The following is a 23,067-nucleotide window of genomic DNA, read 5'->3' as shown; positions in this document are numbered from 1 at the left end:
ATCCACATAAGTAAACTTTCCATGATGTGCCCCGACTCGAAGCTGGAGCGGTCCGCATTATGGCGGGCACATCTCCGCAACTCCCAGAGAAGCAGCTCTGGAGGCGGTTAGAGGCTTGCAAGGCTCCTGCGGGGTTCAGCACCTCGGACAGCTCTCATATGACACAGAGAATCTGTCCAACTGAGTAGGATTTCCGGGGTAGAAATGGCAAATTCTGGTTTATTTATTGAAAACATTTGTATTGGGGGTCCCCAACCTTGGCGACTTTAAGATCTGTGGACTTCCAGAATTCTGGGCGTCGAAGTCCACAAGTCTTAAATCTGTGCCATGATCAGAGAAGCTGCTCTGGAGGCAGAAAGAGGCTCGAAAGGCTCCCTGTGTGGTTCAGCACCATGGACAGATCCGGGATGACTGACAGAAGGTCTTTCCAGCTGGCTAAATATCTACGGGGATTCTCCATCATCCAGGCCGTGGCGGTCCCAAAGGTGCTTTCTTTCCAAAGGCAACTGGGCTTTCTTGCTTGACCGGAAGGCGTTTTGCTTCCCCTCCAAGAAGCTTCCTTCCAAGTGGGCTCGATGACTCTCAGAAAGAATGCTAACAGCCAGATGACTGCAAGGAATGTCAAGCATTCCATCCTCCATCGTTCGGTCGAAACGGAAGAAGCTTCTTGGATGAGAAGCGAGACGTCTTCAGAGAAAAAACAAGAAAGCCCAGTTGCCTTTTGAACGAAAGCACCTCGGGGACATCCACCTGAGTGGGAGTGCCAAGGTGGAGAGGTCAAATCCCGGTGATTTATTTGAAACATTTATACAGCCTCCCATCTTGAAACCACTGCAGCTGGGTTAGACAAGGCTGCATCAAACTGACTCACAGCAAGGCGAGCAGGATGGCAGAGGCGCTTGGGAGGTGACACATGTGTGTGTGTGTGTTTGTGCTGTGTCTAAGAAAAGCTGGCAAATCCCAGCTGCCAAGGAGCCCCCCCTCCCTTGCTTGCGTGCCTGCCAGCAATGACCTCAGTTAGATTTGAAGTTTCCAGAGGGGTGGGGGAGCGGAGGGAGAAGCCGGGGCAACGGTGTGTGATTCAACCCCGAAATGGATTCGGAAGAAGGGATTTCCAGTCAGGATGTCTTGCCAGTTGTCTTCCAATTTCGTGCCGGCACCTTTCAGCTTTCCCGAGTCACCTGGTTTGATTCAGTGGAGGTTGGAACCGGCCCATTGCCCAAAGAGGATTTCCCCAAGGCCCACTTAATCGAACGGAAGGATGGGAAGATGGACACTATGAAATGGTTCGTCCAAGATTTACGGGGTATAAATCCTTCGCATTGGGGAGGAGGAACTGCCAGGGGTCCATATCTGTTAAAGATCTCTCCCCTCGCCAGCATTCTTGACTGAACGAAGTTCTCCCTGTCCATATTTCCCTGGGGGGGGGACATTTCTCTTCTTGCAGACCCCTTTCCTTGCCCTCGCTTATCTCCCTCCAGCTCTGGGCATCTCCATCGCGTGGCATGAACTTTCAGTCTTTTCAAGGAATGAGCTAGACGAGAACGCGATACGCAGGGAGTCACAGGCACACACTGCTACCAAAAAGAGATGCAAAAATGTCTTGAAAAATGTCATGACGGAAAGGATGTCAAGGACTCCCATCATTGATGGGGGAAGGGGAAGAGAAGTCCATCTGAATGGGGAATTCTGGGAGTTGAATTCTATCCAAATGGGGAATTTGGGGAATTGAAGTCCACCTGAATGGGAAATTTGGGGAGTTGAAGTCTATTTGAATAGGGAATTCTGTGAGTTGAAATCCACCTGAATGGGGGAATTTTGGGAGTTGAAGTCCACCTGAATGGGGGAATTTTGGGAGTTGAAGTCCACCTGAATGGGGAATTTAGAGAGTTGAATTATATCCGAATGGGGAATTCTGGGAATTGAAATCCACCTGAATGGGGAATTTTGGGAGTTGAAGTATGCCCAACTTAAAGATTACAAGGTTGAGAAATAAGGCTGCAGAGGGCCAGTGAGATGGACTTGAAGTAAAAACCCATTACATAAAACAGCCAGTTGTTAAGTTAGGAACATGGTTGTTAAGTGAATCTGGCTTCCCCATTGACGTTACTTGTCAGAAGATCACCAAAGAAGAATCATATGACGTTGGGATGATGCAACCGTCATAAATACCAGTACAGTTGCCAAGCGTCCAAATTTTGATCACATGGCCATGGGGACGTAAGTGTGGAAAAATGGTCACGAGTCACTCTTTTTCAGTGCTGTTGTAAGTTTGAATGGTCACTAAATGAAATGATTGTTAGGTTTTTGAGCCGAAGACTTCCTGACCAGGGGTTAAGGTTTTACATTAAGGTAAATGTGCAATTAGCTGATTTGGGCCTCAGAAGAGGGGCGTCCTGGTAGGGGGGGTACAATTTGACAGACATTGCGAGGGGTACGAGAAGAAGCAGCAGAAGATGGGAACTGAAAGCCGAGAAGATTTTCCAACTGGAAGAGAAATGGAAACAGAATGACTTCTCCTCAAAGTTTCTACCTATCCAAGATAGGTTCATGGCTTTCTACAAACCTAGGGTGGCATGACAGGTTGGACTGGATGACCTCTAAGATCCCATCCTACTAATCCATTCTGTGACTTCAAGTGAGAAACCCAATTGAGAGGGGTAACTTTGGGGCGGGGTTGGGATGTCACCCTTTTAGACATGTGTCCATCTTGGTGGGCTATGCTGAGCTGTGGCCTGAAAGCGGCCAGCACAGCTGGTAGCAGACTCGGACGATGAGGAGGTTGGGAAGGAACTTGGGCCAGTTCTGGAGTCTGGGAAAGGCTCTGATGGATGCTCTGCGTCGGACACAGAGGTAGAGCCAGGGCCGTCCAACATTTCCCAGCCACCAGAGAGGCAGCTGCCATTGGAGGCTGAGATGAGTGAGGAGGAAGAACAGCTGGGGGCTCTTCCAGATGCACATATACACAGAGAAGATAGGAGAGGGGAACAACTGAGGACAAGGAGTCAACTCGGGAAGCAAAGCACACGTGGATGCTGAAGGGCCCTTCCATGGCTGGGGAATAAATAAAAGGAAAGGGGAGTGGTGGTCGTAGGAGACAACAGTTCGTATTTCTGAAGATTTTGCTCATTGTGTTTCGTGCCATAGAGACTGCTTGCCAGAACTTAATTTGCAGCCTTTTGGCTGGGAGCTCACAGCCTGGCAATTATCTCAAGGAACTGATAGGATCTGTTACTGCAGTTAACTCCTTGAAGGACTCTTTCATGACAAGGAGTCTATTTCTTGTTTCTGCTAAGGCTGGATCAGAACACTTTTCCAAGGGAAAGCAGAGCCCGCGATTCTCCTACCGTCATCCCTGTTCAGGCCCGAGACCTGAGTGATGCTATTTGTTGAATGATGGGAAGGGGGAAAATTTAAAAACAATTCCAGACCCCCTGCAAATGAGGGAGGGGTTTCTAGATTGAAACTTGGGAGGAGTGGCGGAGAAAGACTTGGTGTGCGATTTTCAGCACCTCCAAAGAAGTGGGACCATTTCAAGAAAGAGCTTTCTTGCCGGAAATGCTTCCGACGGGGTAAGATTGGCTCAAGACCCCATCCCTCTGCCCCACTGAAAGAGAGTTTCCTAAGCCCCACAGCCTAAGGCTCTTCTTCTATTCATCCTTCCGATTCCTCCCATCCTTCCTTGGCGTGCAACGTGCGAGTGAGCATCGGAGCGTCTGGAAAGCACAGGAGATGCCACCAAGAATGCCAGGGCAGCTGCCCGCTACACCCTACTGCTCTCCTCACCACCACCCTCGCCTGTGGCAGAAAGGAAGAGAGGGCCAGGTGGCTCCAACCTCCGCTGTTGTGGGGGGAAAAGAGAAGGGAGTGGCGGCAGCCGCCGCTTTGTGGTCCCCTACCTGCCGGATATCGTTCGTTGATGGGCCAGTTGTCCACCTGCAGCGTTGCGTTGCCGCCGCTCCGGGTGAAACGGACCACGTGGTACTTGCCATCATTCACCATGGCATTGCTCTCCTCGATCGTGATGTCGTCGGTGCCCACGTTGAAAATGACGCCCACAGTCCCCTGGTCCTGCAGAGATCGTGGGTGGGGAGGCAGAAAGAAGGGGCAGAGAGAGAGGAGGCAGAAAGGAAATTGGGTCAGGGGTCTCGAAAAGCAGGGAAATCTCCAGCTGGATTGCAGAAATTCTGGTGTTTGCCTCCACAAAATAAAGGAATCTTGCAATAGTACCACCAGCTTTGTAAGGGTCTCCACAGTCATCGCCTGAATAGCAATTTATTCAATTTTAGAAGCTGCTACTTCTCCAAGAGCTCAAGGATGTATGTTGAGTAGACTTGATTAGACTATACAATATAGAATAGAATAGAATAGAATAGAATAGAATAGAATAGAATAGAATGGGATGGAAAATATAGAATATAATGGAAAATATAGAATAGAATAAGAGCAGAATAGAACAGAATAGGAATAATAGGAATGGAATAGAATGGAATGGAGTGGAGTAGAATAGAATAGAATTAAGAATAATAGAATAGAATGAGAAATCAGAATAGAATATAGAGTAAAATAGAATATAGAGTAAAATAAAGAATAAATATAGAGTAAAATAGAATAGAATATAGAATAAAATATAAAACAGAATAGAATTTTTTATTAGCCAAATGTTATTTGTCTCTGGTGCATAAGCTCGCAGTGTACATATAAGCAGCAAGTAATAGTTCATAGGTCATAAATCATAGTTATGATCATTAAACGTAAGTTACAAACAATTGATAGATCATAAGAAACCAATAGGAGAGGATAGTAGAAAAGAAGATAAGTCAGACAATGCTCAGGAACTTAGTTGTTCAGCAGAGTGATGGAACACATGTTAAAAAAACTATCTATCTATCTATCTATCTGCCTATCTATCTATCTATCTATCTATCTATCTATCTATCTATCTATCATCTAATATATATATATATATATATATATATATATATATATATATATATATATATATATATATATATATATATATATATATATATATATATATATATATATATATATATATATATATATATATATATATATATATATATATATATATTTATCTATCATCTATCTATCTACCTACCTACCTACAGTATCTAGGGTTGAATCCGGATTTCTCCAACTCTTTGTCCAGCTTTTTAAACTTTCACATCTTCTTGACACCTCTTGAACTGACAATGGCCAGATTTGTAGATATCATGGCTGGGGGTTAGACTTAAGACTGGGGTCTCCCCCCCCCCAAAAAAACAATTATCTTTCCCCTTGAGATGTAAATGTCCATGCTCACAGATTCTTTGGCAGCTGGAAGTGGGGAAAACTGGTCTGAATCCACCTGCTGCACTGGGAATAACTGGGTTGCAGGATAAAAAATAAATCAGCTTTGGATTCTTTGACAAAGTGGGAGGGGGGGGGGAATCTGATCCCACTGAAACAAAGCCAACTGGCCCGAAATAGGATTCCGCCCCCCCCAAAGCCACCCCACAACATAGAGGAGGTAAACTTAGGGCTACCAATCTCCACACACACACACCAGTACGACACGACAACTGGCAATCTGCACAGGGCCGATAAGCACATTCCTAAGCAGCTCCCGCAATTAAATCTCCCCGTGTGGGGCACATTTCAAAGGATTAAAACCCTTGTTCTTACACGGGTCCTTTCCTTTCCTTGGCTGGAGTTTAAAAGGGCCGGGATGAAACCTCCGGATCGAAAGCTCTCCGAGGGTTTCAAATGGCGCCAGAGCTACGGGAAGCAGCTGAAGTCTGGGACTCCCGCGTCGAAAACGAAGAAGGGCGGCTTCTCGCGTTTTCCACACGGGCCCCAAATATTGGGGGACGGACCCTCCTTGGTCTGAAGGAAAGAGGATGCATAAGGGGCAAATAACGGGGACCCTTTTCTGGCACAGTAAAGTTGGCGGGGCGTGTGTGCTGAGATGGGTTCAATATTGACATTAGTTGCCTAAGGCAAGGTTAAAAGAAAATTTGAAATCGGCATGTGCCTTTGGTGAAATGGTAGCTGATATGGACACCGTAGTTCCCCTATATGCCAAAATGAGAGGGGTGGGGGCTGGGGCTAGGGGAAAAGAGGAATTGTAGCTTAGAGTACAGGTAGAAATAACCATGTTGTCACATTGACGTCAATAGGGACGCGATGGCTCAGTGGCTAAGACGCTGAGCTTGTCGATCAGAAAGGTTGGCAGTTCGGCGGTTCGACTCCCTAGTGCCACATAATGGAGTGAGCTTCCGTTGACTTGTCCCAGCTTCTGCCAACTAAGCAGTTCGAAACTAAGCAGGCAAAAAATGCAAGTGGAAAAGTAGGAGCCACCTTTGGTGGGAAGGGAACGGCGTTCCGTGCGCCTTCGGCGTTTAATCATGCCGGCTACATGACGCCCAGGAGACGTCTTCGGACAGCGCTGGCTCTTCGGCTTTGAAACGGAGATGAGCAGCGTCCCCTTGAGTCGGGAGTGACTAGCACATACATGCGAGGGGGAACCTTTATGCAGATAGAAATAACCATGTCCTATTGAAGTCAAAGGAAGGGAAAACTGCAGACAAATTCCGAAAGTCACATGATTGGTGGTTTTCAGGCATTACAAGACGAAGTTGAATAATGGGAGGTTGCCAGTCTCAAGCCCTCTCTTTGGACTCCTTGCCCGATCAACCCTCATTGCAATGTGATGTAAGTGCCTACAGCAGGGGTGTCAAACTCAATTTCATTGGGGCTGTGGTTGACCTTGGGGGGGGGGATGGGGGCATGGCTGACTGGGTGGGCATGGCCAGCTTGACACCACTCCCCAAACTGCTGGCCTGATGTTGCCTCTTCGCATTGGGTAGACGGGATCCAACCTCATCGCGGGCCTTGTGTTTGACACTCCTGGCTTACAGCAAAGGCTTTATGTTTCCTATGCTTTCAATCCTAGTCAACCTCTGAATCCCAAAGTGGGACTTTTTGTGCTGTGCTGCCTGTTCAATTGTTATTAAGTGCAGTTATCAGGTTTTTCCCCCTGGCAGATGGGAAGGGAAGCCGGGGCTACTCTCAAGAAACACCATGGCCAGCTAGTAAGGGAACGTGAGGTTTGCACTGCTAAGGCTGCTGAAAAACCTTTCGGTGTAGGGTCCTTGGTGCTCTCTGAACTTGCTTGTTTTCTAAAGACGTTTCATGACCCCTCTAGGTAACATCATCGGTGCTAGTAAGGAGTGCTGTTTGCTGTCAGTTTATATTGTGTGTGTGTGTGGGGGGGGGTCTTAGAGATTATTCCATTGGGCTCTTTGGCAATTCCTTCATTGGTGTCTTGGTGACTTGATAGTTGGCCTGATGTTAACCTTGGAGTTCATCTACGCTGATCTGTGATTGCTGCTGGAATGTTTTTGTTCTCTTTTGGGCTAGTTGATCGTCTCTTTTGCGTAGTCTCTAGATGTTGTTGAGGTCTATGTGTCTATTGATGGCTAATTTGTCAGACTGCCAGGGTCAGGCCTGGGGTCATCTTTTCGTTTGGATCTTTGGCCTGCCACACTTGCTTTATTCTACTATGCCTTTTCTACGGTGGGAAAATGGGAGAGGTGGATTGTATGGAGTTAGATGCCATGTAGCCATAACAACATTCTTTCTAGAAAGCCAAGGTCATCCTTTGTCTCTGAACCTGACCGGAACTGGATGGGTGGAACTGCCAGCATGGCAGTGGAAGATGGGACCATGTGATGGGCTTGTGCGTGTGGGGGGCAAGATCTTGAACTTTCAACTGAGTGGGGAAAACCGGGAAGCTTTCAGATTCGGGTTTTCCCAGAGGTGCCAACATGGCTCTCTTCATCAATTGGAACTTAGAGCAATACTTTTGGACTCTGATTTAATTTTGGATGCTATTTGGAACTCTGACAGCCAGGCTTCTAGAAATTCCCTGACATTTTTGGGCTTGGCCTGGTATGGGATGGTCACATTTTCCTGATTGGAACTATGGTTAAATCGGTAGAGATTCTCCGTCATCCAGGCCATGGTTATCCCAGGAGGCCGCTGGACTTTCTTCTTTTTTCTTTTGAAGACATTTCGCTTCTCAGCCAAGAAGCTTCTTCAGCTCCGAAAGGATCGTGAGGAACACGCTCTGCCTCTGCCAACAAAAATGGAGTTCGGGAGGGCCGCAGATCCATTTTCGCTGGCAGAGGGTTGCAGGAAGCCGCCGCAGCCGAAAACGTCAAGCTGGCCTCACCCCATTGCCACACCCTCTCCCTCCCCCTAGGTCAAACATAACACGGATGCTGGAGGAAGACCAGACTGGCAAGACATCCTAGCAAAGCTGCCAAGATCTAGGAAAAGATTCCTCTTCCTGCCCAGTCCTCGGAAGGGGGGGAGAGGATGAGGAGGGGTGGGGGGCTCCACCACTTCACTTGCAGCAGCGACTCTGCATTAATCCACACCCCGGTGCAGCGGCAGCTGCTGACCGACACTGCGCCAACTTAATTTCATTTGCAGCAGAATGGTAATTAATCCCGCCATGCAGCTGAGTGGCTGGCAAGCGGGGAGGGGGCACCTGGGAGGCTGATGACTTAGGCTGGAGGGTAGAAGTTGGCAGCCAGCTGGGTGCACCAGGCTGGAGGTATCAGGAGGGGGGACTTTGCCCAATCGAGTCCTGGTTCTGGCGTCCGCTCCTCTGCCAGAGGTGCGCAGCAGGGAGGGGGGTGGACGATATCCGCTGGGCCAGAGGTGGGTTGTAACAACGGAGCAGCTCTGAACAGGTCTGGCTGGGTTGGGATCAGTTGGCTAAAGGAGAGTTAGCATCAGCATTTCCCCAGTCCTCAACTTACGACCACAAGACGTGGAGCAAGACATGAAGTGAGTTTTGCCCAGCGGTTGGATTTCACATTTTGTTACCACCGGTTTGCCCCGCATGTGCCTGCTTTGCAGTCCCACGCGCCCCTTCCGTGCATGTGCCTTGCTCCCAGACATGCGCCTTCCGTGCATGCGCTCTACCCCAGCCTCAAAGTCGTGCCTAAATAGGAAGGAAATTTCCGCTACCGGTTCGGGCGAACCGATCCGAACCGGCTCAATGCCACCTCTGGTTTTGCCCCATTTTAGTTCTTGCCAAAGTGGCTAAGGGAATCACTACAGTTGATGAAGTGAGCAACCCAGTTGTTAAGTGAATGGCCAGAGCCATCTGACAGTTATCAGCTGCCTTCGAAGTCAGGCATCAGTGAGGCAGAAGAACAGCTGGAGCCTGTTCCCAGTGTGCGCTTGCGCAGAGCTGCCAAACGAAGGGAAGAGCTGAAGAACAGGGATCGACTTGGGAGGAAGGCCACAGGTGGATGATGAAGGGCCCCTCCCAGAGGGAATAAAAGAGGAGCGCCAGGGGAGTGGAGTTTGCAGGAGGCCATTAGTTCGCTTCATTGTTTCCTGACTCTCCGAGACTCCTGGCCAAGTTTTGCAGATGTCGGCCTGGCAGCTCTCCAAGCCAGAGAAGGTCTGTGACCGTAAATCCTCCCTTGAAAGACTTTGCTGGATGTGAAGAAGCAGAATTCACAGTCAATTAATGAAAGGGTTTTTTGTCTGGACCAGGAATTTGCTTCAGGCTCTTGGAAAGCCTCAGTGAGAACAGCATTCTCCAGCATTACAACTCATATTTTTCATTAGTCCATAATTCTTGGTGAGCAATGGGGCTTTAGGGGGTTACAACGAGCTCGAGATGAGTTATGGGCTTTGCAGCACCCAGGGTCACAATTCAAGAAGCTGTCACCCCTAAAGCAACAACCGGCACTTGGCAGAGGGGCTAAGTAGCCAGCCAAGCCCTCAGATCAGGGGTGAGTGGGGGGCTTTAGACGCCAGACATCTCCTCCCCCCCCCCCTTCCATGCAGACCTTGCTTTTCTCCTGGGGCGGACAGCAAAAGACAGTTTGAACTTTCGGTTGCAGATGTAAATCCGTGCTTAGCAGTTCTGCAATTTTAAACCCAGATTTGTTTTTCCTTCTAAGAAATTCTCTTTCAGATTAGATTTAATGATGAGTTCAGTTAACAAAACGGGTGCAAATACTCAGGGACACGAACGCTGAAAGTAAATATGGAAATAAATAAATTTATAAATAAATCTGTCTATCTATATATAACATACATACATACATATATACATACATACATGTAAAGGTTCCCCTCGCACATCTGTACTAGTCGTTCCCGACTCTAGGAGGTGGTGCTCATCTCCGTTTCAAAGCCGAAGAGCCAGTGCCGTCCGAAGACGTCTCCGTGGTCATGTGGCCGGCATGATTCAATGCCGAAGGTGCACGGAACGCTGTTCCCTTCCCACCAAAGGTGGTTCCTATTTTCCTACATGCATTTTTACATGCTTTCGAACTGCTAGGTTGGCAGAAGCTGGGACAAGGAACGGGAGCTCACTCGGTTATGTGGCGTTAGGGATTCGAACCGCTGAACTGCCAACCTTTCTGATCGACAAGCTCAGCTTGTACATACATACATACATACATTCATACAGGCAAATCACTGCTTTTGCTGCCTAGGGATACTGGGCATCATGGTTGAGGGAGCACCATAGGGATACTGGGACTTGTCTGATCTATTTCAACCTGGAACTAAGGAGAAGTTTGCTAACAGTGAGAACAATTAACCTGCGGAACAGCTTCCCTCCAGATGTGAATGTTCGATCACTGGATGCTTTTAATGAGTCACCTGCCTGGAATGGTACTATAGGGTCTTCTGCTTGAGCAGGGGGTTGGACTAGAAGACCTCCAAGGTCCCTTCCAGCTCTGTTTTTTTTTTGTTCAAGAAAGATCCAGTCTAGAACTAAAGAGAAAGTTCCTAACCGTGAAGACAATTAACCAGTGGAACAGCTTGCTACCAGAAGTTGTAGATTCTCCCTCACTGAAGGTTTTAAAGAAGAGACTGGATAGGCCCTTATCAGAAATGTTATAAGGTGGACTAGAAGATCAAGAAGAGACTGGACTGCCGTCTGTCAGAAATGGTGTGGGGTCTCCCGCTTGAGTGGGGGGGGGGGTTGGACTAGATGACCTATAAGGTCCCTTCCAACTCTGTTCATCTGAATCTATCTCCAAGGGGGCTGGACTAGAAGATCCCCAAGGTCCCTTCCAGCTGATTGAACTGAATTTCCCTTAACAAGGAAGGACAGTCCGTTTCGCACCGAATACTAAAAAGGGGCCAAAAGGGTTCTTACTAGGTCAGTGGAGAAAATGCGCCGCGTTCTGTGCTTCACAGAACGCTTGGGTCAGCAACAAGGCTTTTTCTGTGGCATTTAAAACGGCTGGAGTCGTCTTGATTGGCCCCGGGAAAAGAGGCTCGCTTAATATCGGGCCTTTAGCCCTGGCCCAGGAATTGCTGTCGGCTGCAAATCCGACGAAAACACAGCAAAATTTCTATGCAACGGGCATCCAGGGAGTGGGGAAAGGGGTGTGTGTGTGTCTGTGTGTGTGTGTGTGTATGTGCAGGGCATTATTAAAGGATTATTATGCTAAGCAGTGATTAATGCCACGGGGTGGGAACAGCTGGCTTGCTGGGTGCTTGTGTTCTTTATTAGAGTGATGCATGTAATTATTGCATTAAACCTGGATTATTTCAGCCATGGGACGTTGGGGCTTTATGAATGCTGCCCCCTGCAGGTCAAGGAGAAGGTTGCATTGGTCAGAAGGCCGGAGTGCCCGAGACCTCTCCGGTTTGCAGGAGCTGCCCCTGCATTAGAGAAGAGCATTTACAGGTGGTCCTCGACTTAGGACCTCAATTGAGCCCTAAATTTATCTTGTTAAGTGAGACATTTGCAAAGGGAGTTTCACTTCATTTTACGACCTTCCTGGCTACGGTTGTTAAGGGAAGCGTTGCAGTTATTACGTACTTAGACTTATATCCCGCTTCACAGTGCTTTGACAGCCCTCTCTAAGTGGTTTACAGTGTCGGCCTCTTTTTCCAACAATTTTGGGTCCTCATTTTACCCACCTCGGAAGAACGGAAGGCTGAGTCAACCTTGAGCCTGGCGAAATCCGCACTGCCAAATTGCAGGCAGCCGGCAGTCAGCAGAAGTAGCCTGCAGTACTGCACTCTAACCCCTGCGCCATTGTGGCTTAACAAGGTTGTGAAGTGAATCTGGCTTCCTCATTGACTTTGATTGTCCGAAGGTCGCAAAAGGGGATCACGTAACTGTGGCCGTCATAAATATGAGCCAGTGGCCAAGGGGCTGAATTTAGATCATGTGACCAAGGGGATGCTATGACCATCGCAAGTGTGAAAAACAGACCTGTCACTTTTTTCAGTGTTGTCGTAGCTGTAGAACGGTCCACTAAGTAGAACAGAATCGAGCTGGAAGGGACCTTAAGAGGTCTTCTAGTCCAACCCCCTGCCTAGGCAGGAAACCCTAAACCACTTCAGACAAATGGTTATCCAACCTCTTCTTAAAAACTTCCAGAGTTGGCGCACCCACAACTTGGAAAGTTGTTCCACTGATTAATTGTTCTAACTGTCAGAAACTTTCTCCTTAGTTCTTAAGTTGCTTTTCTCCTTGATTAGTTTCCACCCATTGATTCTTGTTCTACCCTTGGAGAATAGCTTGACTCCCTCTTCTTTGGGGCAACCCCTGAGATATTGGAAGACTGCTATCATGTCTCCCCTGGTCCTTCTTTCTCTTAAGCTAGACATACCCAATTCCTGCAACCGTTCTTCATATGTTTTAGTCTCCAGTCCCTTAATCCTCTTTGTTGCTCTTCTCTGCACTCTTTCTAGAGTCTCCGCATCTTTTCTACATCGTGGCAACCAAAACTGAATGCAGGATTCCAAGTTTTGGTCCCTACATTACAAAAAAGATGCTGAGACTTTGGGAAAAGTGAAAAGAAGAGCAATTAAGATGATTAAAGACTTGTAGACTAAAACATACGAAGAACAGTTGCAGGATTTGGGTGTGGCCAGTCTAAAGAAAAGAAGGACTGGGGGGGGGGGGACATGATATCAGTCTTCCAGTATTTGAGGGGCTGCCACAAAGAAGAGGGGGTCAATTTATTTTCCAAAGCAGCAGAAGGCAGGATATGAAACAATGGATGGAAACTAACCAAGGAGAGAAGCAACCTGGAATTAAGGGGAAGCTTCCTAACAGCGAGGACAATTAGCCAGAGGAACTGCTTGCCACCAGAAGTTGTGGGTGCTCCTCCATCACTGGAGGTTTTTAAGGAGAGACTTAAGGAGTCACTTGTTTAAAATGGTGTAGGGTTTCCTGCTTGAGCAGGGGGTTGGACTAGAAGATCTCCGGGGTCCCTTCCAACTCTTCTATTCCGTTATATATTTTTTTCAATCTTTCCAGATTAGGCTGCCAAGGTTGCAAACAATTTACTAGGCTTTTCCATCTTTAATGGCAGTGTCCAAGAAAGCTTTTACCTTCCAAAGGAAAAGCTCTGAAGAAACCAGGAAAAATATCCAACAATCTTTTATAGCGAACCTTGTGGTTGGTCTATTGTCCACGTTTCCGAGAGCGCATAAATCAATGAGAGATGAGAAATGGATTCAATTGCTGCTTTGACTTGCCAGATTCGCTCTGGCAAGGGGGAAAAAAAGGGGAAAATTAAAATACTTTTAATATTTAATATTTATTTTAAAGTGTAGGGAAATTGCTCCGGCTGCAAAGCTGACGTGGTAACAAAGAGCTTCAGAAAAATATAATTTTTAAAAAAAAATACTTAACCGAATGAAGCTTTTAGTCAAACAGCGTTACCTACTGTTTATTAGCTATATTAATTCCTTTTTCTAAAAAAAATAATTGCTTCCAATCTAAGAGAAGGTTAGAAAGATTTAAGACGCTGAGCTTGTTGATCAGAAACATCCACGGTTCAGAGGTTCGAATCCCTAGCGCCGCGTAATAGAGTGAGCTCCTGTTACTTGTCCCAGCTTCTGCCAAGCTAGCAGTTCGAAAGCACATAAAAAATGCAAGTACAAAAATAGGAACCACCTTTGGTGGGAAGGGAACTGTCAGGCCTGCAGCCATCTTTTCTTGTGGATCTGAGGCCCGCCACACTTTCTATTATTCTACTGTGCATTTTGTATTGTGGGAAACTGGGAAGGGGGATTGTACAGAGTTAGATGATATGTAGCCATAACAATATTCTTTCTAGAAAGCCAAGGTCATCCTTTGTCTCTGCACCTGGATGGGTGGAAGCTGCCAGCGTGGCAGTGGGAGATTGGACCGTGGAATGGGCTTGTGGGTGTGGGGGCAAGATCTTGAACTTTCAACTGGGAAAACCAGGAAGCCTTCAGATTTGGGTTTTCCCAGATGCGCCGACATGGCTCTTTTCATAAATTGGAACTTTGAGCAAGACTTTGCCTCGGACTCTGATTTACTTTTGGATGCTATTTGGAACCCTGACAGTAACTGCATTCCATGCGCCTTCGGCGTTTAGTCATGCCGGCCACATGACCACAGAGACATCTTCAGACAGCGCTGGCTCTTCTGCTTTGAAACGAAGATGAGCAGCGCCCCCTAGAGTCGGGAGCAACTAGCACATATACAATGCAATATAATAGCAGAGTTGGAAGGGACCTTGGAGGTCTTCTAGTCCAACCCCCTGCCTAGGCAGGAAACCCTATACCGTTTCAGACAAATGGCTATATGTGCGAGGAGAACCTTTACATGTATGTATGTATGTATGTATGTATGTATGTATGTATGTATCTATCTATCTATCTATCTATCTATCTATCTATCTATCTATCTATCTATCATCTATCTATCTTTCTATATCTATATCCATATCCATATAGAGATATATCTCTATATCTCTACATCTTATATCTATCTCTATCTCTATCTCTATCTCTATCTATATCTATCTATATATATCAGTGTGGCGCCTGGATATCGTACATTCTAATACAAATAAAACTAATAGCATTAGTCATAGTTATTACTTTCAACCAACTAATGTATTTCTAATAGCAATACATATTTATATAAAGTTGCAATCTGTCATTATTCAATTATCCCGCATTTTCTCTTATTATTGCTCTTATTTTATTATATAAAACTGTATACGCTAATATTCCCCTTTTGTCTTATTTCTATTTGTTATTCAAACTTTTAATCATGTCATCCTTTATTTATTTATTTTCTTTCTGGCCAGCTCCAAAAACAGAACAGAAAGGGACTAAATTTGCAAAAGCACAATGAAGTTTGAAAATGGACTGGATTTCAGGGGAGGAGGGAGAATACAACTCCAATGCATCTGTATTTTAACCCCCCCCCCCCGGTTTGGTCATATGACCAAATGGAACGAATGCAATCCATTCCATACTTCAGACACACACGCACAAGCAACACAAGCAGAGGAGAAGCAGAGACTCACACTTCCAAAGGCAACCTTTGATTAATTCCTGCAGAGACACCACACTCATCCCAAACACTGTACAAATCGGCGTCCACTTGCGACAGTTCGTTTAGGGACGATTCAAAGTTACAACAGCACTGAAAAAGGGGACTTTTGAGCGTTTTCCCCACTTAGTGACCACCTAGTGGTCACGTGATCAAAATTCGGATGCCGGGCAACTGGCTTGTGTAAATCTAAGTGCTGTTGCTGTTGCTATCACATGACTATGGGGATGCTGCAAAGTGTGCAAGGGTCATAAGGCACTTTTCTCAGCGCTGTTGTAACTTTGAACGGTCCCTAAGTGAACTGTTGCAAGTTGAGGGCTAGCCTACCTGTAACCATATCCTCCTTTCAACACCTTTATCATCCTTGGGGAGTTTTGCTGGCAGGAGTCCAAATCCAGAAACTGATTTCCACTTAATGGCATCTGAACTTTAGCCCTGTGTCCCCCTCCCCTCTGTCTGTGTCATAAATCACGTTCACCAACAAGGTGCTACGGCAGGTTATGGACATGCGCATTGACATGCCAGCTGCAAGGATATGAGACCTCACTCTGGCCAAATGTATGCATGGAATTCTCCTCCCTTCTCTATGCCAACTTGATAGTAGTCATGGAAACGCTTTACAAGTTGACATCCAGGTTATTTAGGGAAGGACAGCAGGTCAAGATTGAAGAGAGACGATGGGGGTATCGTGCAAGGGCGTGCGCTATTTAAACGGGTGGGAAGACCACCCAAAGATGCATTCACACGACATGCTAAGTTGGGTTAGTTTGTACCCGATGTTAAATTCGGCCCCTCGATTTCCCTCAATCAAACTCAAGAAAACAGATCAATTCAGACACCAAACCCAGCTGCTGTGTGAATCCAAAAAAGAGCTTTCCCACAATTGGGTCAGAGGCAGAGGTGCTATGATGTCGTTTCACACCAGTTCGGGCGAACTGGTAGTGGCGGCGGTGCGAGGCTCCGCCCACCCACCCAGACGTCATCAGGGACCAAGTTCTGGGCATGCCCAGATGTGTGCTCTCGCTAACGAACCGGTAGTGAAGAAAATAGAATACCGTTACCGGGCAGAGGTGGTATTCAGCCAATTTGCCCGAACTGGCAGCGGAAATCACAGGTGGGCCCACCCACCCGGGCCCACCCACCCGTTCTGGCTCTATGCCGTCCTATTTAAGGACATTTTTGAGTCTGGGCGCATGCGTGGAAGGCACGCGCACGAGCAAAACGCATGCACGGAAGGCAGGACGCATGCACAGAAGTGGCGCATGGGGCGAACCATGGAAACAAAATGTGAAACCCTCCGCTGAATTGGGGACAATGCTTTGGGCGGGGATGATGGGAGATGTAGTCTCCCACATCAGTTGGAAGGATGCTCTACCTAAAATTCAGAGCGGCCCATCTTTTTACGGCTCTTTACCGAGCAGTGAAAATATAGCTCTTCCTAAATCTGGCTGGCTGGTTCATTTGAGGGAGATTTATGCCATTCACTCTGTCTGGACATTAAAAATATATATATAAGAAGGGGAATTGGAGGAGAGGAGAAAATGAATTGATGAGGCTGAAAGCAAAGTGAGACTCCAAAATGGAGAAGGATGGAAGCTCAGCCTCGCCATAAATCTTGCAAATGCCTGAGTGAGCCAGCGAGTAAGACGGAAACCCCAATGGGGCTACGGATCTGGTCTGCAAAATTCCCGGGAGGGAGTGGGGGCATACGGATGGACCCACAAAGAAATGTGTTATTTCTCTAACCCGCTGTTTCTCAACCTTTAAGATGGGTGGACTTCAACTCCCAGAATTCCCTAGCCATATTCATTCAATAATTCCCAGCCAGGGCAAGTTTGAGAAGTGTGGACTTCGACTCCCAGAATCCTTAGCAATGGTCTTGTTGGGTAGGGAATTCTGGGAGTTGAAGTCCACAGGACTTAAAAGCAGAGATTCTGGCTTGATCAGATGCTGCCATCTCCATGGTTCCCAGCCAGGGCACGTTTGCGAAGTGTGGACTTCAACTCCCAGAATCCTTAGGGAATTCTGAGAGTTGAAGTCCACAGTCTACTTAAAATTAGAAATTCCTGATCGATCAGATGCTGCCCTCTCCATGCAATAACGGTTCCTAGCCGGGGCAAAGTTTGAGAAGTGTGGACTTCAACTCCTAGAATCCCCGGCGTCATTGCTGGGGGAATTCTGGGACTTGAAGTCCACAGGACTTAAAAGTAGAGATCCCTGATTGGATCGGATTTCAACATGGCGGCTCAGCAACCAAGATGGCCGCCGATGTCTTCAGCCCTGCCAACGTGGGTCAGTTTGCAAAACCAGCCGTGCGGTTTGAAACCTGAGCTCCGCCCCGTACAGATGTGGTTTCCCTATAATTTCCATATCCTCCAAACTTAATTGAAAAGCACTTTTTTTTTTTTTAAATGGACGGAGCTGCTTTTCTGGGCTTTCTCGAAAGGCGATGTGGCCATTTGATAGGCGCCAATGAAACCTATCAAACGCGGCATGCAAAATGGCTGCCATCGCCACCTCAGGGCAGCCAGGCAGGAAAATGGCTCCTTTTTATTTATTTTTTTGACAAGGCTGCCTTCATGCCAAGAAAATACCCGAAAACACAGCGGCGGAGAGTGCCAAGAAATGTCTAATAGCAACGCAGTCAGAAAAATGGCCGCTTCCTGTTTGAAGATACAGATTTTGTTTCCTGGCGGGCATCACCTGCCTTCCATAAAAACCCCAAATGGCTCCGGTCCCGTCAAAGCCCAACTCCAGGGGCTTCGGGGCTGAGGTTTTATTTCTCTTTTTCTGGCATGTCCACTGCAAAGATGCCAGGCAGTGCTCTCTCTTAATAACTTCCCAAAATAAATAGCTTTATTTTTATTTTCCCTCACACAACCCCCCCCCCCCAACCTCTCCTTTCTCATTTCCGAGACGCTTCTGCAATCCAGAGATGACGTGGCTTGGCTTAAAAGGCTGCCAGCCTCTTTGGCAGGCATTTCTGTTGGGCCATTTAGGTGCAGTCGTCTATATATTCCTCAAGGCCTCGCAAGCACTTTGGGTCTCGTCGTTTTGATGCTCGCCGGGGGAAAATAAGGGGAGCGGAGGTCTTGGCCGAGCCGGAAACCAAAAAGCTTTTCTCAGTTGGCCGTTTCCCCCACGCCTCCCTGTTTCCGTTTCTAAGCTGCCTTCACACAACCAACCTAACTGGGCCTGGCTAGTCTAGGGAAGGGAAGGACCAAGGGAGACAGGAGAGCATCTTCCAATATTTGAGGGGCTGCCCCAGAGAGGAGGAAGGGGGTCAAGCTATTCTCCAAGGCATCCGAAGGGCAGAGAAGGAAGAATGGATGGAAACTGAACAAGGATTCAATTTGGAAATAAGGAGGAATTTTCTGACAATGAAAACAATCAACCCATGGAACAGAAGTTGCCTTTGGAAGTTGTGGGAGCTTCATCCCTGGAGGCTTTCAAGAAGAGACTGGACTGCCCTCTGTCAGAAATGGTGTAGGGTCTCCTGCTTGGAAGTGGGGTTGGACTAGATGACCTACAAGGTCCCTTCCAACTCTGTTAATCAGTATAGGATGGGAGTGAGCTGGCTTGGCAGAGATAGATGTGAAAACCACTTGTGTGTTCTTATGATCCCTAAATTAAGCAGCAGCCAGCAGTACGATAGTATCTCCTGCTTGGGCTGGGGGGTTGGACTAGATGACCTCCAAGGTCCCTTCCAACTCTGTTACTCTGTAATCTAACCTGGATTTGCTTGCTGAGTTCCCATGGGGGCGTTGTCGAAGATGCAAAGCCAGATTACAAGAAGTCCTTGACTTATGACCACAACTGAATCCAACATTTCTATTGCTAAGTGAAACATTCGTTAAGGGACTTTTTTTTTGCTCCATTTTACGACCTTTCTCGCCACAGTTCTTAAGTGAATCGCTGCAGTTGTAAAGTTAGAACACTTGTTGTTAAGTGAATCCGTTTTCCCCATTGGCTTTGCCTGTGAGAAGGTCGTAAAAGCGGATCGCATGACCCTGGGACACGGCAACCATCATAGATATCTACCCAAGAGCCTGAAATGTTGATCATGTGACCACGAGAATACTGTGACGGTCATTAAGTGTGAAAAACGGTCATAAGCCAATGGGATTTTTCTTAGTGCCTTTGTAACTTCAACCAGTCACTAAAGGAATGGTGGCAAGTTCATTTATGGATGGATGCAATGTTCAGCCCCAGATAATGAGTTAATTCTGTTAATAACTAAGTGTGAATCTGGGAACATCTGAATAAAACTGAAGAAGATCTGGAAAATTAACTCTGGAGGGCAGTAAGATACCTTTAACTCTTTGGGGCAAACTATTAAATTAGATTAACTTGGAAGGGATCATGGAGGTCATCTAGTCCAACCCTCCGCCCAAGCAGGAGACCCTACACCATTTCTGACAGATGGGCAGTCCAGTCTCTCTCTCTCTCTATATATATATATATATGTATGTGTGTGTGTGTGTGTGTGTGTGTGTGTGTAAGGAGGAGAGCCTGTGGCTTAGTGGCTAAGACTCCTGCCTAATATGTAATACAGCCCAGGTTCAATTCCCAGTAAGGGTAGGGCTAGCTGATGAGAGCTAAATAGCTTGAAATAGATCTATACTAGTCTCCCTTTATTTATTTATCAGCACAAATACAACATATATACATATACATATACATATAATATATATATATTCATTTTGATAACAAATAACCACGTATACTATTAAGTAACCAACATCGTATTATATTATTAGATATTTACATCAATTCATCTTACCATCAACTCCCAAAAACAATTATTGGCTCTTCTGCTCTCCATGCACCATATTTGAACCTTGTCCATCACTTTCTTCTCTCTCTCTCTCTCCTCCTCCCGCCACCTCCTTTCTTCCCTCTGTCATCCTTCTCTTCTCTACTTCCCCTTCCTCTCTCCTTCTTCTTGAAAGCCTCCAGGGATGAAGCTCCCACAACTTCCGAGGGCAACTTCTGTTCCATGGGTTGATTGTTTTCACTGTCAGAAAATCCCTCCTCATTTCCAGGTTGAATCTCTCCTTGATTAGTTTCCATCCGTTGCTTCTTGTCTGGCCTTTGGGGGCTTTGGAGAACAGCTTGACCCCCCTCGTCTCTGTGCAGCCCCTCAAATATTGGAAGGTGCTATCACGTTTTCCCTGGCCCTTCTCTTTGTTCTTCTTGCCTCTGGCCGAAGCCCCCTTCCCTCTGTTCCTGAACTGCCCCTTTGGCTCCAAAGAAGCAGATAATCCATTTATTTACTTGTCATGTTTGTAGACCAGCTGCATCAGGATTGACTCCCAACCCTCTAAAACTATTAAAGCAGCATAAAAACATCCAATCCCCACCAGCAATACCACTGTTTTAAAAAAGAAAAAAGCAGAATAAATAGTCGATCGGCTCAAAAATGACTGCGGAAAAAGAAGGAAAGGAACGGATGGTGAGAGGGGAAGGCTGGGAATCACACTCAGATCCATCCCTGAAGGCGACAGCAGCCTTGTGGCTTATTGCGAAGGAGTGAATTAATTAATGTGAATTAATATCGGAGTCCAAATCTAAGGAAGGGAAGGAACTGGGTTTTACAGAGGCTTAGATTTCTGGGTTGGCGACGTGATGCACTCAATAATCAACTCATCAAACCGAGGCTTGTATGGAACCAGGATAGCTTGCCTCGTAGGCCTGGATTGACCTAACATGCTTAACTGGGTGGCAGAATTCAGTGCCTTCTGGATTTTGCCAGCAACCAGCAATTCACCAAAATGGGCTGGATTTGGTGGCTCAGCGGCTAAGACGCTGAGCTTGTCAATCAGAAAGGTCGGCAGTTGGGTGGTTCAAATCCCTAGCGCCGCCTAACGGAGTGAGCTCCTGTTCTTTGTCCCGGCTTCTGCCAACCTAGCAGTTCAAAAGCAGGTAAAAAATGTGAGTAGAAAAATAGGAACCACATTTGGTGGGAAGGGAACTGCCTTCCATGCACCTTCGGCGTTGAGTCATGCCGGCCACATGACCACGGAGACGTCTTTGGACAGCGCTGGCTCTTCGGCTTTGAAACGGGAGATGAGCACCGCCCCCTAGAGTCAGGAACGACTAGCACAGATGTGCGAGGGGAACCTTTACCTTTAAGCGGTTTTACAGAGTCAGCCTCTTGCCCCCCAACAATCTGGGTCCTCATTTTACCCCGAGTCAACCTTGAGCCTGGTGAGATTCGAACTGCCAAACTGCAGTCAGCCGGCAGTCAGCAGAAGTAGCCTGTAGTACTGTACTCTATCCACTGCGCCACCACGGCTCATAAACCTAAACCAGGTTAAACCTAACCAAACATCCCAATGCAGTCACTAGATCTGTCACTGATTTGGTGCAGAAGCGAACCGGAGTTCCAGGCACAAATAGGGACGGGGCCTTGAAATTGGGGAAGGGGGTAGCAGGTGAGCTGTTGGGGAGCAACCATCCCAGATGGCTCAAGTTGGGGAGGGGGGAAATAGTCTGGAATCCTTATGTAAGCACAAGAGGGCAGGTACAAGGCCCCCACCCCAATCCCCAATGCCTTTGAGTCTAATCTTTCCCAGCCGAAAGCTGCCCATTTGGGAAGATTCCTGCAAAACAGGCACGCAACAATAGAGTAGCTGATTTGAATGTGGGTCTTAGGGCTGCCCCGCCAGCCCACGCTCGGGTGCAGGCATTCACGGGAACAGAAGCCCGTCATTTGGGTGGGGGGGTTATTGTCTGGCGCCGACTTCTGCAGCCCGCTCCACCTCTTCTGACAACTTCGCCCACCGATCTCGGTTACCTGGCAACGGGACAGGATCAATCGCTCGGCAACGTGGCTCCATTCACCTGTCAGGCTACATCAAGACTTCATTGCTCAGACTGGGCTGCCAGGGCACCAACCCCCCCCCCCCCCGAACCGAGATCTATCGGACGGACGAGCTGGCAGGGGCAAGGACCGACAGAAAGAGGTGTACGCCGGGCACAGGAGTGTACACACAATACTCGGGTGCCCGGAATGGCAAAAATGCAATTCAGCTGCATCAGAGACAGAGAGCCAAAAAGCAGGGGGAGCATTTTGGGGAGGGGGCAGGGAGGGGCAAGGAAAATGGCTCCTCTATTATCCCCCGATGGAGCCGGGGACAAAGACGAGTAATCCTCTGCTCTTAATCCAAGCCACACGGCTTTGGCAGCAGTATGCCACTTCAATGCAAGGCACAGAGGGGAGGGGGGGAAACGAAGACAGCCGCACCCACATTTTTATCCCCAGCGCTCTCTGCTTCCAGCTGCAAGACCAGAAGGAAGGCTCAAAGCACGGGGTGTCTTGGAGCACGTGCAGAGTGCCTTGCACCATATACGTTGGGGTTTTCGGGGGAATAACGTTGGCCCTATTCGTCAGTAATTTTAAACTGCTAAGTATGGAAAGCGGATTTCCTTAGTGGGTTGGATCTGGAAGGAATCCTCCCAAAATTCTGGGGAAGATCATCTATGTGGAGAAGAGCAACTAGGATGGTTTGAAGGCCTGGAGACCAAAACATACGAAGAACGGTTGCAGGAACTGGGCCTGGCCTTAAAGAAGCTGCAAAAGATTGACACAGCACCTTTGTCTGGGATGGCCCAACAGTAAAATTCACGTTTGCAGTTAGGAAACAACAGAATGTCTCTGTCTGTTCAATCCCTTT

The 23,067-nt window shown here is 47.3% G+C and overlaps 1 protein-coding gene across 2 annotated transcripts in view; it reads right to left on the bottom strand.

Moving 5' to 3' along the window:
* NRXN2 (neurexin 2) overlaps positions 1–23,067 on the bottom strand; it is a 363,942-nt gene that overhangs the window by 54,109 nt on the left and 286,766 nt on the right. For both annotated transcript variants that reach the window (XM_081968494.1, XM_081968495.1), the window contains exon 15: positions 3,900–4,071. In XM_081968494.1, the coding sequence (XP_081824620.1) occupies positions 3,900–4,071 (172 nt within the window). The remainder of the gene's footprint in view (positions 1–3,899; positions 4,072–23,067) is intronic.

This window comes from Natrix helvetica (genome assembly GCF_964273705.1).
Source record: "Natrix helvetica genome assembly, chromosome: 16".
NCBI lineage: Eukaryota > Metazoa > Chordata > Lepidosauria > Squamata > Natricidae > Natrix > Natrix helvetica.
This window is presented reverse-complemented; position numbering and strand designations above follow the sequence as displayed.